Raw genomic sequence first — 18079 nt, 5'->3', positions numbered from 1 at the left:
TGATTGGATCAGTAAAAGCAATGTGTCATGTATTAACGCTACGCGAGATCAGTCCTAGTGGAAACATTTAAAGTCATATTACTTATTATATTCTATAGGATTATAATAAAGTAATTAATATTTTTATTTCACAGATTGGTCACATCTTATTTATTGACTAACACTTTGTTTGATTAGCTTTATTAAAAATAGTTCTTTGATTTATTAAAAGGAGAGAGTCCTTTTCTTCATTTTTCTCTTGAGCTGGAGAGAAAGCAGTTTAGCAAATGCATGAGACCTTGAGGCCATATCTGTTGCAGACTAGTTCTGTGTCAGAGGAGAGGGGGGAAATGACATTTAGGTGGAAAACAGTCATTTCATTCCGTTACACCAATCATAGCCACAGAGACAGCTAGACAAAATCCATCAATCAATCAATCAATCAATCAATCAAAGATACTTTATTAATCCCAGAGGGAAATTAGAGTTTCAGTACACACAATTCAGAGGTCAGACATACATGGGCAAGACACATGACAAGAATTGGTGACTGTGGTCATTCGCAACCCTGAGTTGCGCTACCTTAATAGAGATGAGGGGTTTACATGAGGATTGGTTCAGGTGGAGGGAAAAAAGGCACTTCAGAGTTACCCTCCATAAGGAGGGCAGCTTTGCTCTGCAAAAAATAAAAATAAAAACAGACAGATATGCAACAGACTTCAGACATTGCACAAAATAAGTGTCCACTAGGTGGGGTGGTGGGTTGGGACTATCCCTTCTTCAGTTCCTGCAGCCGTGATAGAAGCAGCACATGTCACCTCAGTGTGGATAGGGGGAGGAGCATTGAGGGTTGGAGGGTTGCAGTGACCCTGGAACGCTTCAGTGGCCTTCCCGCAGTCCTGCCCAGGCTGGGAAAGGAGACAGTGTTGAGCGACTGTACATTCCACATATCTTCTGAGGGGGGAGTTTTCGTTGTAGCCTTGCAGGCTCAAGGATGCCAGATTCTAATTAGAAATTGTTTTGGGGCCAGACAGAGATAATTTCCTCTCTGTCTTACAGTTTGTTGTTCCTCAACCTCTCAAAATCCCAATAATGGACATTAAACATTCCCAATCCGTGCTGATTCGTCCAATTTATCCTTGATGGCATCCAACTTCTGTGCCAATGAATTAATCTCGGCCAAAGTCCCAAGCTTACGATTCATCTCGACAATTATGTGAGTCTGTGAATTCACAGCGCGGTGCAATCCATCTCTGAGCTTGGGGATCAGGCCAGTATTCCTCGACAGCTCGTTAATTTTCCGGTAAGCCAGGTAGCCTCCAAGGCCGATCAGCAGGAAACCCGACACCAACACCACGAATATCCACACATCTTCAGAGTCCTCCACAGACAGCTGGTCTGTCCCGGAGGGGCATCCGGGAGCCCCTTCTCCCGTTCTCATCGTTGAAAAAATGTTATCAATCGCGTTGAGTGACCAACTGACGAGATCCATTTTAGTGAATTTCAGTTTCCAGTTTCCAGAAAAAATGCAGAAGCAGCCGTGCACCCATCACACACAGACAGACAAAAGCCTTGAGGACAAGATATGGAGGAGAGGAGAAGAAAAGCGTCTGCACCCTCCAAGAGCTGGAAGAAGAAGGCATTTAGGTGGAAAACAGTCGTTTCATTCTGTTACACCAATCACAGTCACAGAGACAGCTGGACAAAAACCATCGACATATAGGGGCTATTTCTCAATGTCAAGGCGCCTGGAGTTGCGAGGCGATGTCTTGCGAGACCGGGTGCCTTGCTTACGAGGACACTGTCCTTCCTTGGTCAAAGAAAACGGTTAAATGGAACAGACTTGCATCACGTGATCGTGGCTTCCACGGCAGTCACGTGACATCACGTGACACGGGATATAACGTTATATTTTATACATATAAGTTTCAATATAAATATCTAACGAGACTTTTACTTTTAAAATTGTGTATATATTTGTTAAATTAAATATGTAAGTGAGTTACTACCCGCTAGCCACCGAAGCTGCAACTAGTAAGCAACTAACCAGTCATAGATAACTTCTTTGGACCTAAAAAAAACATTTAAAATTATTTGACTTACTTTTAAACTTGAAATTTGCCCCCAAGTAGCTGCTGGCTCCTGATCCACCATCCTTTTGAAAATACCGCTCTGTATTCTGGGTAATTTTTTTCCAAGGCTAGGCTACAAGACACCTCCCATGTATCCTTGCTCAGCTAACTAAACGGCTAACAAATGGAGAATGTGAGCATTGGAACACGTCTTGGCGGTTCCTGATGATGTATCTCCTAGGCAACCTGGGTGGGGCCAAGACATCAAGGCGAGGTTCCTTGGCATTGAGAAACACACAGGGTGTGTCCGAATCCAGGGGCAGGATGCTTGTAAGGTTGATTTTAAGTAAGTAAGTAAGTAAAGTTTATTTATAGAGCACCTTTCACAGATATAAATCACAAAGCGCTGTACAACATGAGTAAAATCAGGGCAAATACCTCAAACCAATAAAAACATCATAAAAACAATAGCAGTGACAACAATAGTAACCAAAATCAGGAGTAAAAACAAAGTCAAGGTGTGAACAAGAACAAAGCCATCTTTTAGAATATTTAGCAGGGGAAAGCCTGGATGAAAAGGTGAGTTTTAAGATGTTTTTTGAAGACCTCTACAGATTTCAAGAGACGGAGATTTGAAGGCAGACTGTTCCAAAGTCTGGGTGCAATAGACTGAAAGGCCCTGTCCCCTTTGGTTTTCAGTCTGGTTCGAGGAACAGCCAGGAGGTTTTCAGATGTGGATCTAAGGTTCCGAGAGGTGGTGTGTGGGGATAAAAGCTCAGATAGGTAGCTCGGAGCCTGGTTGTTAAGAGCTCTATAGGTCAGGACTAAAACTTTAAACTGTATTCTATATTCTACCGGGAGCCAGTGGAGGGACTGTAAAACTGGAGTGATATGAGCTCGTCTGCTGGATTTGGTTAGGAGTCTGGCTGCTGCATTTTGGATGGCTTGAAGACGTGAGAGGGAGGTTTTGCTGAGACCAGTAAAAAGAGCGTTACAGTAGTCTAAGCGTGATGCCACAAAGGCATGGATGATTTTTTCCAGATCTGCAGGAGAAACCAGTTTACGAACTTTTGAAATGTTTCTCAGTTGGAAGAAACAAGAGCGGGAGATGGTTTTGACGTGTGAGTCTAAACTTAAAGCTGGATCAAAAATAACTCCCAGTTTTCTAATGTTGGCCTTGGCTGATGGGCAAAATGAGGCAATTTCTTGCTCGATTTTTGGCTGAAGTTCCGGGGGTGCAGCGATCAGGGTCTCTGTCTTGTTAGCATTTGAGACAAGAAAGTTGCTGGACAGCCAGTTACTGATCTGGGTCAGGCAGAGTACAAGGGTGGCCAGCCTGTCCAACTGGTGTGGCATGAAGGACATATAGAGCTGGATATCATCAGCGTAGATGTGGTAGGAGATGTCTGGGAAAGACTGAATGATGCCAGCTAGAGGAAGAATATAGAATGCGAATAGTAGAGGCCCTAGAACTGAATCTTGTGGGACCCCACATGTTAGAGAGGCAGTGTCTGAAGAGAAGGTTTATGACTTCACTGTGAATGTTCTGTTGGTGAGATAAGAAGAGAGCCAGTCTAGAGCAGAACCTGAAATCCCAGCCAGGGCCTTTAACCTGTTTAGTAGAACGTTGTGGTCTACAGTGTCAAAAGCTGCACTGAGGTCAAGCAGGACCATGACAGAGCATTTCCCTGCATCAGTAGCCATCAGGAGGTCATTATGCACCCTTACTAGAGCAGTCTCAGTTGAGTGCTGCTTCAGAAAGCCAGACTGGAAGGGGTCAGAGATCTTTGACTTGGAAAACCAGGATCTGAGTTGGGTTTCAACAACCTTCTCAAGTACTTTGCTGATGAAAGGTAGCTTAGAAATGGGCCTAAAGTTACTGGTGGAGCTGGCGTCAAGGTTGGGTTTCTTTAAGAGAGGAGTCACTACTGCATTTTTAAAGTAAGATGGAACACAGCCTTGGCTCAGTGAGCTGCTGATCATAGTCAACAGCGATGGACTGATAGAGGCAAGGGACCCGACTAAAACAGAGGGAGTTAAGATATCTGAAGAGCACGATGAGAGCTTCATCTGACTGATTATTGAGGTTAAGTCATTTAGTGTAATTGGGGAGAAGGAGATGAAAGACTCGGAGCACTGGGGGGCCTCCCCTCCTGAGGGGGCGAGGGCTGGTGGAATGCTGGATCTCAGATTCAGCACCTTGTTAGCAAAAAAGTGGAGAAATCTGTTACAATCATCAGCTGAAGATAGCTGAGCCTGCTGTGGAGGAGAATACACGATGCTAGAGATGGTATCAAACAAAACCTTAGGATTATTCTTATTTTGGCATATGAGGTTGCTGAAGAAAGAAGACCTGGCATTTTCTACAGCTTCGTTGTATGACTCTAGAAGTTCTTTGAAATATTCGCGATGAACAACCAGACCTGTCCTCTTCCACCGTCGTTCCGCTTTTCTATAGGAGCGTCTACGTTCAAGAATCTGGTTGTTCAGCCAGGGTGAACTGGAGGCACTGGAACTGCGGCTGGTTTTGTAAGGGGCGACCTGATCTAGATTTTTGAGGCAGTGATCATTAAATGAGTTGGTAAGGAGCTCTACGTCATCAGAGGAAGGAGGTACAAAGTCAAAGAGGGAGGAGAAATTTAAAATGGTAGAACTGTTGATAATACGTCGTTGCTTAGCAGAGACTGGTAAAAGAGATTCAGAATTTAAGTTGATATGAAAAGAAACTGACTTATGGTCACTGAACACAACATCATTTATCTGCAGCTTATCAACAAGAAGACCGTAGGAAAAGACCAGATCCAGGGTGTGGCCTGCTCTGTGAGTGGGACCAGACATGTGTTGAGAGAAATTAAAAGAGTTCATCATGTTTAGAAACTCCCTAGTGGAGCTGTTAGATCCTCAGAGTGGATGTTGAAATCTCCAACAATGATTATCCTGTCTAGTTAAATAGTTGAAGATAGGAGATCCTGAAAGTCAGACAGGAAGGATGAAGTAGATGCAGGTGGGCGATAGACCAGAATTCCATAAACTGGTTGAACTCTACCAATTTTAATCATGATCATCTCGAATGAGCTGTAGGAGTTTGAGGATATAATTTGGCACGAAAAGTGTTTCTTAAAGATAACAGCTGTTCCTACACCGCGGCCTGTGGTCCGTGGAGCAGAGAAGAAAGAGCAGTCTTGAGGACAGAGCTCACGGAGATGAGTGACGTCATTTTCGCGCTGCCACGACTCTGAAATCCACAAAAAGTTTAAATTTTTGGTGCGGAACAGATCGTTGAGGATGTGAGACTTGTTGGCGATGGAGCGCGCGTTAGTCAGCATCATTTCCGCGGAGAAATCTGGCGATGTGTGTACCGCGGGCTCCATAATGGCAGGCGGCTGGCGGGCTAAGCTACGTAGCGACTCCAGGCTACGCCCGTGGAGGTTCTTTACCTTCAGGTAGCGTCCTGCATCAGGGGCATTATTGAGCAGCGAGATTAGCCCAACTCCGTTGAGTTTCTGTTGGATCCACCACAACACAGCTGCGGAGCAGCGATCGGGAAGAGCTTCGCCTCTCAGGATCTTTCGAAGCTGAACGAAGAAGCCGGCTCTCTTCCCCCATTTCCTCTTCCATGGCCTCCTGGGCAGCGGCAGGCCGACAGGTAACAGAGGACCGACACCTGGTTTAACGCCAGGTTCCAGAGGCGGTGGGAAAGCGGGTCCGGTGTCGGAGTTCTGGAGGTTGATCATCGCGGACCTGATCGACAACAGTAAGTCTCGATCATATGTTAGTAGGGACTCCGCACCAGATAGAGAAAAAACAATAAAAAATAACAAATAACCAAAACAGACCAGAAGCCTAGCAGACGCACAGCCACTCATGGGCGCCATCTTGTCAGACTCCTTTTAAGGTTGATGACGTCACAGCGCAGCAATGAGTACTGTCCGAATTCCAAGAATACTCATTCTCGCGTCCTCAAATGCGTCCTCTCTCCACCCACATTTCGAGGATGGGTCTGTTGTATCCTCACAGTACAAGGCTATCCCAGGATGCTTTGTCCGCCGGCTGTGGATTTTCAACAAGAAGAGGAAATGGGGAGAGCTACGAAGTTTTAGACGTAAGTTTGTTTAAAAACTAGCCGTAGATGTCAGGAACCGAGTTCAGAAGACCCGTGAAGACGCAAACACAGTAAAAATATATAAAAAAAAGTCTTTATTTAAAGCAGAGGTACCTGGAGGGCAAGGCTGAGGCAGGTTCAGAGGCAGGCTAAGGTCAAAGTGGCAGGCAGAGAGCAAGGCAGGGGTCAGGCAAAAAACAAGGTCCAGAGGCAAAGATCAGGCAGGGTGGATGGCTGGAGAACTACTGGCAAGGCTGTAATAATCTGGCAGGGAACTGGTGGTTTGCTGGTGAATGTATAGTAGGGGAAGCAGGTGTGTGAGATGAGCTGATGAGTGAGGAGCAGGTGAAGTGGATGAAGCTGATGAGGTGTAGGTCAGGTTGCTGTGGAAACCAGGGCTGGGCTTGAGCTTGGTGAAGGGACCAGGTGAGCTGAATGAAGGTATAATGAGGAAGTGGAGGAGGTTGAAGGACAGGAGTCATGAAGTTCATCATGTTTCCCCCTCAAGGGCGGATACCAGACGCCCACAGGAAACCAGAGAAGGGCGGGAGGAGGGGGACCAGGAGGGAGGGCCAGAACAGGGCGGGAGGAGGGGGGACCAGGAAGGAGGGCCAGAAGAGTCAGGGGGGCCGGCGACGGTGAACCAGGAGCCGGGACTGTTGGAGCCTGGGGGGCCGGCGACGGGGAACCAGGAGCCGGGACTGTTGGAGCCTGGGGGGGCCGGCGACGGGGAACCAGGAGCCAGGACTGTTGGAGCCTGGGGGGTCGGCGACGGGGAACCAGGAGCCGGGACTGTGAGAGCCTGGGGGGCCGGCGACGGGGAACCAGGAGCCTGGACTGTGAGAGCCTGGGGGGCCGGCGACGGGGAACCAGGAGCCTGGACTGTGAGAGCCTGGGGGGCCGGCGACGGGGAACCAGGAGCGGGGACTGTAGGAGTATGGTGATAGAGGACACTGGGGGACGAAGACTAAGAGGGGACACTAGAGGAGGACGACTAAGAGGGGACTCCGGACCAAGACTAAGACTAAGAGGGGACACTAGAGGAGGACGACTAAGAGGGGACACAGACTCGGGGACTTGTGGGGACGTAGACTCTGGAACTTCAGAGCAGGAGACGTCCTCTTCAGAGCAGGAGACGTCCTCTTCAGAGCCTGGAGGCGTCCTCTTCAGAGCCTGGAGGCGTCGACCCTTGGACTGGAGGCTCGTGGAAAGGCTTTACCTGAGCCCCTTGGACGGGCAGGGCCGGAGCCGGGGCCTCTTGGACCTCATCCGTCGAAGCAGGATGCGATGCGTCCTCACGGACCACCGCCAGAGAAGGATGCGGCGCGTCCCCCGAGACCACCGCCAGGACAGGATGCGGCGCGTCCCCCGAGACCACCGCCGGGACAGGATGCGGCGCGTCCCCCGAGACCACCGCCGGGACAGGATGCGGCGCGTCCCCCGAGACCACCGCTGGGACAGGATGCGGCGGGACCTTTGGGACCACCGCTGGAGCAGGACAGATGGAGGTGGGACCCCTGCTGGACATGGATGTGGTGCGGACCCTGGGACCACCGCTGGACATGGATGCGATGCGACCCCGGGAACTACCGCTGGACCTGGACAGGCGGAGCCTCTCGGACAGGCCAAGGTGGAATCTCTGCTGGACGAGGATGTGGTGCGACCTCTGGGACCACCGCTGGACGTGGATGCGATGCAACCTCTGGAACCACTGATGGACCGGGGCAGGTGGAGCCTCTTCAAAAGGCGGAAGTAGGAACCCCACTGAGCGTGGACGCTGTGAGACTCCTGGGACCAGCGTTGGACGTGGACGCGGTGCGCCTCCTGGGACCACCACTGGACGTGGACGCGGTGCGTCTCCAGGGACCACCGCTGGACGTGGACGCGGTGCGCCTCCTGGGACCACCGCTGGACATGGACGGGACGGAGGGACTCGAGGCTTGAGAGGCGTAGCTGCAAAACCTTGCGTCTGTGAAGGCCATGAATTAGTAGAAGGTCTCCGGGACTGCCACTGTTGCGTTGTCAGGTACCCGTTGCGCAAGACGGCCGCAGCAGACCTGGATGGAGGAGTGGAACCTCTGCGTGGCTGTGGCCTGATGGCCAGCCGCGTTCCCCAGAACGGTGACGCCTGCTCCTTCTCTACTTCCATGAAGTCTAGGAGCGTGAGATACTCCATGACAGGTATGAAGGGAAAAAAAAATACTCCCAAGTGCTGTGTCGGCGTAGGTTCAGAGTTTGGCCAGATTATTCTGTCAGAAACCGAGTTCAGAAGACCCGTGAAGACGCCAACACAGTAAAAATATATTTAAAAAGTCTTTATTTAAAGCAGAGGTACCTGGAGGGCAAGGCTGAGGCAGGTTCAGAGGCAGGCTAAGGTCAAAGTGGCAGGCAGAGAGCAAGGCAGGGGTCAGGCAAAAAACAAGGTCCAGAGGCAAAGATCAGGCTGGGTGGATGGCTGAAGAACTACTGGCAAGGCTGTAATAATCTGGCAGGGAACTGGTGGTTTGCTGGTGAATGTATAGTAGGGGAAGCAGGTGTGTGAGATGAGCTGATGAGTGAGGAGCAGGTGGTCAGGTTGCTGTGGAAACCAGGGCTTGGCTTGAGCTTGGTGAAGGGACCAGGTGAGCTGAATGAAGGTATAATGAGGAAGTGGAGGAGGGTGAAGGACGGGAGTCATGACAGTAGAAAACTAAAAAGCTTAAAGTGGTTCTGTTTAGACATTTTTCGTTTGTATATGTGTTTATTAAATTACATTTTAGGCAGAAATCAGCCAGAACAAGTTTGCATCGTGGGTCCTGTAATTATTCCCCCATGCGTGTGTGTGTGTGTGTGTGTGTGTGTGTGTTTCTTCAGGAAATTAAGCTTCTTCTCATTTGTTTAAAAGACAACAGAGCAAAGAAGCATTTTTATTAAGCTTAGAGGTGAAGAGTGAAGTTATTTACACATGACCGCAGTAGTTCATCGTGGGTTCTGCTGTTAAAATTAGTTTTACATTCAGGGATGTACACAGCTGACACGTTTTAATGAAGTTCAAATTGTTTGTGTGAAGAATATAATTTTTATCTTCTCATGTGGATAAATGTGAAAATGTGTTTATTGCCTTTTTCTCACCTGTGGTCTCTGATTTTCTCTGTAGGACCGCATGTGTCCAGGGTCAGGAGAGGCTTTACCTGGTGGTCCTCCTGGGAGAGAGGGCTTCTACTGTCATCATGTTAATGTTATTTAGCTGTTTGATATTTTAACACGTTTATTAAAACAAATACTAACTGATAACTCTTTCTGGTCGTTGGTTTTGTCACCAGTTTTATTATTACAGATGTTTTTGAACATGTTACATGAACAGAAAATGAAAAGATGGTAAGGAGACAAGATTATTTATAATACGTTACACTTATTTACAGATCAAAACCAGTATGGACCAGTTATGTACGGTTAAAGCAGGATTAACCTGAGTGACTCTTCCTGGATCATTTATTTAAACTGAGTGAGCAGGAAGTCTTTATCAGTGCAGCTGGATCTGCTGCAGGAGGATCCAGACGTGGATGGAGGGCTGGAGCAGACCCATGGCTGGACGTTTCTGGTCAGAGGAACATCATACAGGACGGTCTGCAGAGAGCTTTGGGACGCTTCCTCTCACTGTCCACTCCATCGTCCATCTACAGGGACCGCTGGGCTGGCTCAGACGACGGCTGTTACGTCTCTGTGAATGACTTGCCTGTTAACAGAAGTGGTGGTCTGCTGGTACCTCCTGCAGGACAGAGCACCACTGACCTCCTCCACACACATCTTCCTCACGCTCATCCTGCAGACCCACAACTTCACCAGCACAGAGGCAGATGTGCAGCACAGTGCATGCTGACCTGTAATAGATTAAATAAGAATTTTTTTATAGAAAAATGTAAAACAAACATATAACCTGCAGTACACTGGTTCTGTTCTGTTTAAAGAAAAGCAGCAGGGAAAACTACAGAGAATTTACATTTTTAAGACAGATCTAATCATTATTAGGCTTAAGTTGAATAAACAAATGCACACTGAAAAACACTTCAATGCTATTTCATTTAAAAGCCTGTTTTTAAAATGTTTTACCCTCATTTGATTCTAAATAAGTGGTTCTAAGGTCAAATTTACATTAGAAAACGTCCTGCTGCATTCAACATTTATAAAGCATTTGATTTATATTAATTACCTACATTTCAATACTGTTTAGTAATGAGTTGTGTACATTTAACAAGTTTATTCTGTAGTTTAAAACTTACATGAAACCATCTAAAGTTAACATGTAAGTCCTGAAAGCTTCTAGAATAAACAAAGTTACTTTACCTGAAAACGGTTGTGAACAAACGCTGCTGATGGACGTGAATTCCTGCTCGATTTTCGCTAACTTTAGCATTTTTACTTTGAGTATAGCTGCCATCATGGCTGTGATGGTACCTACGGGCCACCGTAGAGGTGAAGGCTAGACTGTCCGAATTCAGAGCCGCTAGGTTCCGGTTTTAGCGGTTGAATAAGGACCCGGCCTTGCTAGACCGGCGAGGACCTGTCCTCACAAGCATCCTGCCCCTGGATTCGGACACACCCAAATACTGGACAATTTGTGTCCATAGGCTCCAATTATAAGTTTTTGTGCCAAAGTGGGAGGTTACCACCACCACCATTTTGACCGTGTCACAGGTTCCGTCAAGCACAGACAACTCCAAAAAAGGGAAACGAGGTGGAGCTGAGAGTGGGGGCTGTAAGGCTGGGATCGAATGATGACACCCGTCGAACTGAAGCGATGTAGCTACAAGCTAACCCAAAGCTAACGCGGAGGTGGAAGCTAAGCTAATGTAGGTAGCTACCTAGCTACAACCGGAGCTAACTGTGCACAACACCGGAGCTTCTGAGTCAGAGATGCGCGGAGCTGCCACTGGGGAGAACTGGGTGGAACACATCGGTTTCCATCCGAGAGCTCCACAAGCCGGCAGCCCGCGCAGCAGACAGGCGCTGAGCTGCCGCTGAGGGGAGGGGACCATACCGATAGTCGGAACCCACCTCCACCAACATGTTATATTTCAACTCATTTTCAAAAATGCTGTGTTATGTTAAAATTACATTTAAATATCATGGTTAAACATTACATGTTAAAATCTAAGCTCAGCTAGTGCAAGAGCGGCAGTGACTTAACATACATAAATATAATTTATATTTTATTTACATGATGGAGAATAATTACAGTAATCTGGAATATTTTTATATGTTTTTATGTTTGGTGTTCTGTAAATTAGTCTCATAATTGTTAATTATTATATGATGATTCCTAATCATTATCTGATCAGTTCTATCAGTTTATTATATTTAGCTCTCTGTAACAGCATGACTGGTAGAAACTTTCCTGCATTTTGCACAAACATCACATTAAATATTTATTTTAATATTCTCAATAGAATACATGTATGTAAATGTAAGAGGTCACTATAAAACCCACTTTAGAATAGATGCACATCTGCAGCACGTTAGGACCTTGTTCAGGGGGAGTTAATTTAGTTGTCACTTTTTTCACAGACTTGGAGTTCGGAGGTATGAACAATAGATGCATGTAAACTGAAAGAAATAATTTTTGTTCTTCTATGCACGCGGTTTGCATTGTTGTACCACGTGGCTTTATGTATTTTTGCACCAGTCTTGCTCTCCCAGATGTGACGTAACCAGACATGAAGTGGAAAACAAAGAGGTGCAGTATTTAAAAACAATATATGAGTGTTTAACAGTTGATTAGTTCTTTGCGATAGAGTCTTAATTTTATTTTTAGAAGGTCTTAAAAAGTCTTGAAAAAGTCTTAAATGCAATTGTGAGATTCCTGCATCTACCCTGATCTTAAAACATATTAAAGATATCAATACCAAAAGTCAGTCACAGAAAGAGCTGAATGTTTTGATACCAACATTGTTCAAATAGCTGAAAATCTGAAGAAGCTGTCCAAAAAATGTACTGAATCGGAAACAGGAAAGCAATAGTTTGAGCACTTAACAGCATTCAAACAAATATTTGTTTCTAGTATTTGGACAAACAAAATCTTGATCTGATCTGATCCTACAATTAGGAGGTGATTGTCACCCGATACTTGAAGCGGGCTCGAAGTGAAAGCAACAGGTTCTCGATATGGCAGAAGCAGATCTCCAGCCAGGAGGGGGTGGTGTGGCAACACTGGCGAGCCCTCCGCAGGCTTTTTACCTGTGAAAGAGGAGCATGGGCCTACAGGTATCAGAGCATCTCACTGTTACATCATACCATACCATGTTCCCGTGCATATTCATAGAATTTCATGTTTTTGACATTAAGAGTTCAGCCTGAGGTGAAACTAAAGCGGTCCAGCGCTGAGACGTATTCAAAGATGCGTCTGAAACTTGTGCCCAACTATGACTACAACCCCCACAAGGAGGCCAGCGCTCTGAGGGATAATATAGGTATGAACATTAAATTTTTGTCTATATGGTGAACTTACTAACTTGGTGAACTAAATGATTCATCTATTTGATCACCAGGAGCGGAAAGCCCTCGTAGCTCTGAGCCCCTCCCTCTTGCTGTTGCTAAAGAGGCAAAAGTAAGCTACATGGATGATGATCACTTAGAAGATGAAGACCTTGTCTTCTTAGATAACAAGTAAGTCTCGATTTTACTTTTCATGTCTTTGACAAAGGGATAAACATTGAATGAATGAATCTTGTACATTCAGAGGGGAAGGAGAAGATGAGAGTCAGAAAGAAGAACTGGTTCTGTCTGAGGACTGTGAGCTCATCACCATCATGGCAGTTGTTCCGGGTCGCATGGAGGTCACTACACATCATCTGTACTTCTACGACGGCAGCAGTGAGAAAGATGAGACAGAGGAAGGTGAGAAAAATGTGGCTTTGTAAATAATACCTCTTGTTCCTTCCGAGCATCGTGTCTCAGGTGAATAATAAACGCACCTCCTGTAGGAATTGGATACGATTTCAAGAGACCTCTGTCTCAGCTCCGAGAGGTTCATCTCAGGAGATACAACCTCCGACGGTCAGCACTGGAGCTTTTCTTTATTGACCAGGCTCACTACTTCATCAACTTCAGAAAAAAGGTGATGCACATTTAAAATTTCAGATTTCTTTTTTTAAACCCTGTTTTAAAAGTGATGTGGTATGAAAGCAAAGAAAAATAGAAACATTTTTAACCACATTTCCTGGGTTTAACCACATTTATGTTTTAACTACGTACAACAAAACCTTTTTCAAGCATTTACATTTTTCTCCCTTCAGGTACGAAACAAGGTGTATTCAAGGATTCTCGGGCTGCGACCTCCAAATCTGTTTTACTTTGGCTCCCGCTCTCCACAGGAGCTTCTGAAGGCTTCTGGTCTCACTCAGGTGTTTATATCAACCACTTCTTAATACAAGTTATCTTTTTTAGAGTTGAGGTGTTTAATTGCTTCTAATCTAATGCTGATGTCAACAGAGATGGGTTTATAGAGAAATCTCCAATTTTGAGTATCTAATGCAACTCAACACCATCGCCGGACGGACATACAATGACCTGTCGCAGTATCCAGTGGTAGGCTCAAATTGGTGTTTTTTTTACCATCCAAGATGGCAGGTTGACAGGGTAAATGATGGGGGTGGGGGGTGGGGTTTGTTCTGTTTCGCTTCAGTTCCCCTGGGTTCTGTGTGACTACACTTCTACCATTCTGGATCTGGAAGATCCTTCAGTCTTCAGAGACTTGTCTAAACCCATCGGTGTGGTCAACCCTCATCATGCTCAGAATGTCAGAGAAAAGTAAGTGGATTTATTATGCTTTCAATTAGGGATTCTCAATATTGGCTTTTTTTAACCAATATCCAATCTTGTCTAACTCTTTATTTCTGATTTCAAAGACTGCCGACTGCCGAGTAGGTGTGGTGAGATTGCTGAGCTTTCCTAATATATGAATATCAGCAAAATAAGACAACATCCACCTTTTCTAAGCTTGCTTTTTTGTGGCTTAAGTAATTAGAAACCTTTGGCTTAAACCATTTTTGAGCTAGATGAAGTATTGAACATTTATTCGGTACATGAAGTGTTGGACATATTTTTTCGGCACATGTTCCAACCAGCTGGGAATCTGACAACGCCGTAAAGTTATTAACATCCAAGGAAACTGTTTGGAACAACAATGTCTATGGAGAATCTGGTCCAAGATATGGAGGAGATAAAAAAGTCCTTGAATTTCATGTCACATGAGATAACTAAAGTGGCAAAACAGCAGAGCGGCCTACAGGAGGTATTGAAAGAAGTCAAGCAACTTAAGGCTTTAATACAAGAAAAGGACAAAAAAATTGAGCTGCTTGAACGGAGGGTTGACGAGTTGGAGCAACATTCAAGGTTGGAGGATCTCTTGGTATCAGGACTTGAGATACACCGTACCTATGCACAGGCCGCAGCCTGTGACAGGGGAAAAGACATTGAAATCACTGCTACTCATTCTCCAGGTTCTCCTTCACTTGAGGATCAGGTGATCACATTTTTCAACAGCAAAGATATTGCAATATCCAGTAAAGACATTGTGGCTTGTCACTCATTGGCTCAAAAACATAGTAAAACATCAACCATTGTGATCAGGCTTGCCAGTAGAAAATGTAAAATGGAGGTGCTGAGGAATGCAAAAAAATTAAAGGGTACAAGTGTATATGTAAATGAGCATCTTACAAAAGAAACTCAGAAATCGCAAGGCAAGCAAGGATCCTGAGAAAAGAAAAGAAGATCGATGACGCTTGGACAAGAAACTGCAAAGTACTGATAAATCTAAATGGTCCCCCGGAGCAGGCAAAAGTGATGGTCATCAGAGATATTAAAGAACTTGATCAATACCAATGACATACGTCTGCTGTGGATCACCAAGGATGAACAAGAGGAAGACAACCAACTTCACGCATGGATGATACAACAAGAAGATATATGAAGAATCTGGATTATTCAACTCTCAATACAGTAAGAACAGAAACTGGTAATTCAAGTTATGAAAATTTACAATTGCAAAGGTTTGACTACACAGAATATAAACCACAGGATATGCAGGCTGACATTGATCCAGACAACAATTTTTACACTAAAGTACAAAATCATTGTGAATACTATACTGAAGACCAGTTTGAACATAATGTCACTACGGTGGCACAGGAGTTAAGTGCTCGCCCCATAATCGGAAGGTTGCTGGTTCGAGTCCCGCTCAGTCTGTCGCTGTCGTTGTGTCCTTGGGCAAGACACTTAACCCACGTTGCCTGCTGGTGGTGGTCGGAGGGACTTGTGGCGCCAGTGCTCGGCAGCCTCGCCTCTGTCAGTGCGTCCCAGGGCAGCTGTGGCTACACCGTAGCTCATCCCCACCAGTGTGTGAATGTGTGTGTGAATGGGTGAATGACTGATTGTGTTGTAAAGCACCTTGGGGGGTTCTAGGACTCTAGAAGGCGCTATATCAAATACAGGCCATTTACCATTTACCATTTACAAAAGGTAAATTATCTGTTATACATTTCAATTGTAGAAGTCTAAATTCAAATTTTGTGAAGATTATGCAATGTTTGAAGCAATCAAATAATCAATTTACTGTAATAGCAATCTCTGAGACATGGCTCCAGGAAGGGAGGATATCTATGTTTCAAATTGAAGGATATAATATGTTTTCCACAAGTAGAGATTGCCAAAAAGGTGGGGGTGTGGCTTTGTGTATTGATAAAAACTTTCAAAGTAGATTGGTGGGTGATATGACATTAGTCATGGATAACATTATGGAGTGTGTATCGGTGGAAATACAAATGGAAAAGTCTAAGAATGTGTTAGTCAGTTGTATGTATAGGAAACCAGGATCTTGTGTTGAAATGTTTAAAGAAAAAATAGTTGATATGTATGATGATATAATCAACAGAAACATGTGTTTTGTCTGTGGGGATTTGAACATTGACCTGTTGAATCCTCAAATGCAAATACAGTTTATTAATTCTGTTTAGTCTGGGACTGTATCCACTAATAACTCGGCCAACTCGAATTACAAGAACTAGTGCGACACTGATCGACAATATTTTTACAAATATTCTTGAAAATGATGTGTTAAGTGGTCTTGTAATTACCGATATGTCTGATCATTTACCGGTTTTCACAGTCGTACACAGGACAACTGTAACTACTCAAAGTGAATCTGTGGTTGTTACAAGGCTAAAAAGTCAAGAAGCAGCAAATTCATTTAAAACTGACTTAATGGAACAAAATTGGGAGGAGGTTTATGTGGAAGATGTAGATATGGCTCATGGACATTTTCTACATATTGTAACTTCTCTTTATGAAAAAAACTGCCCATTGCTTTATAAGGTGGATAAGAATAAACATGCTAAAAAGCCGTGGATAACTAAGGGGATTCAGAAGGCTTGCAGGAAAAAAAAAATAAGCTGTATAAAGACTTTTTAAAGAAAAGAACGGAGGAAGCAGAACAGAATTACAAGATATACAAGAATAAATCAATAAGTAGTATGAGATCTAGTAAAAGAAATTATTATAGCAAATTATTGGAAGAAAATAAATCTAACATTAAAAATACGTGGCGCATATTAAATGATGTAATAAAAAAAGGGTAGTGGCACCAATAGTCTTCCAAATATTTTTCTAACAAAAGACAATCAAGAAATTTATCAGTCTAAAGAAATAGCAAATGAATTCAATAAGTATTTTACCGAAATTGGGCCAAATTTGGCAAAGGATATATCAAATACTACATTAGACGCTGATGCTGTGAGTAAAATAACAAATTTAGATAAAACCATATTTATTCAAGGCACAAATGAAAATGAAGTTATAACAGTTGTTAAAACATTTAAAAGTAAAAAGTCAGCAGATTTACATGGATTTGATATGTCTGTTGTAAAAGAAATCATTGAGATTATAGCCAAACCACTTACACATGTTTGTAACCAGGCTCTCCAATCAGGAAGATTTCCTGAAAGGATGAAGGTTGCAAAAGCCATTCCTATCTATAAGGCTGGAGGCAAACATGACTTTTCTAATTATAGACCAATTTCTATTTTATCTCAGTTCTCCAAAATACTAGAAACAATATTTCATAAAAGATTGTATGACTTTATTGAGCATCATGATATTCTTTCTGAACAGCAATGTGGTTTTAGACTTGATCGGACAACTTCTCTGGCTGTTGTTGATCTATTGGAGAAAATATCTGTGTCATGTTCTGTGTCCCTTTGTTCTCCAGCCCTCCAGTTCCCACTCCAGGTTCTCCTTTTGTGTTTCATGGCGCCCTCATGTGTCCTTTGTCTGCGTCTTTCCCCATGTGTCTCCTAATGTTTCTCCATCCCTCTCTGGATTCCCTTTTGTGTTCTCTTAGCGCCCTCATGTGTCCTTTGTCTGCATCTCTGTTGTGTGTCTTAAGTTATAGCCACAGCCTCTTGTTCCCCAGTTCATAGTTTGTGTGTCTCAGTATGTGTATGTGTTTATGTGAGTTCTTCCCTTAGTCTTTAGGTTTAGTTTTGTATTTTACATAGTGTTAGGTTTATCTGCCCTCCACTGGTTCTCTTCCCCATCCAGATAATTGTTGTCACCTGCCTTCCCTCCAGCCTCACTCCACACACCTGCTTCCTGTTTCCCTAATTGCTCCTCCCTGTCTATATAAGCCCTCCTTGTCTCATTGTTCTTGTCGGTCCATTGTTGTTTGTCAGCATTATTAGTCCTGTCAGTCTGCTCGTTCCTCTGGTATTTTTTGACTCCCTGGATTCTTGGATTTTGGCTCCCTCCCTGTTCTTGGATTTATTCTTTATTTTGGACACATCCTACAATAAAAGGATTTTCTTTATTTCAACTCCTGCCTCGTGTCATCCTGGGTTTTGCAATTTGGGTCCTACTCTCCTAAACGTGAAAGAATGGACCGACCAACCAGGACCCA

At 44.4% G+C, this 18079-nt stretch overlaps 1 protein-coding gene across 1 annotated transcript in view; it reads left to right on the top strand.

The window, feature by feature from the left end:
* The window catches only part of nbeal2 (neurobeachin-like 2), a 458076-nt gene that overhangs the window by 351273 nt on the left and 88724 nt on the right, over window positions 1-18079 (top strand). The window contains exons 40-47 of the mRNA XM_070551909.1: window positions 12236-12393; window positions 12475-12599; window positions 12678-12795; window positions 12869-13026; window positions 13113-13246; window positions 13425-13532; window positions 13621-13716; window positions 13814-13938. Of these exons, the coding sequence (XP_070408010.1) occupies window positions 12236-12393; window positions 12475-12599; window positions 12678-12795; window positions 12869-13026; window positions 13113-13246; window positions 13425-13532; window positions 13621-13716; window positions 13814-13938 (1022 nt within the window). The remainder of the gene's footprint in view (window positions 1-12235; window positions 12394-12474; window positions 12600-12677; window positions 12796-12868; window positions 13027-13112; window positions 13247-13424; window positions 13533-13620; window positions 13717-13813; window positions 13939-18079) is intronic.

This window comes from Nothobranchius furzeri, chromosome 5 (genome assembly GCF_043380555.1).
Source record: "Nothobranchius furzeri strain GRZ-AD chromosome 5, NfurGRZ-RIMD1, whole genome shotgun sequence".
Classification (NCBI taxonomy): domain Eukaryota; kingdom Metazoa; phylum Chordata; class Actinopteri; order Cyprinodontiformes; family Nothobranchiidae; genus Nothobranchius; species Nothobranchius furzeri.
This window is presented reverse-complemented; position numbering and strand designations above follow the sequence as displayed.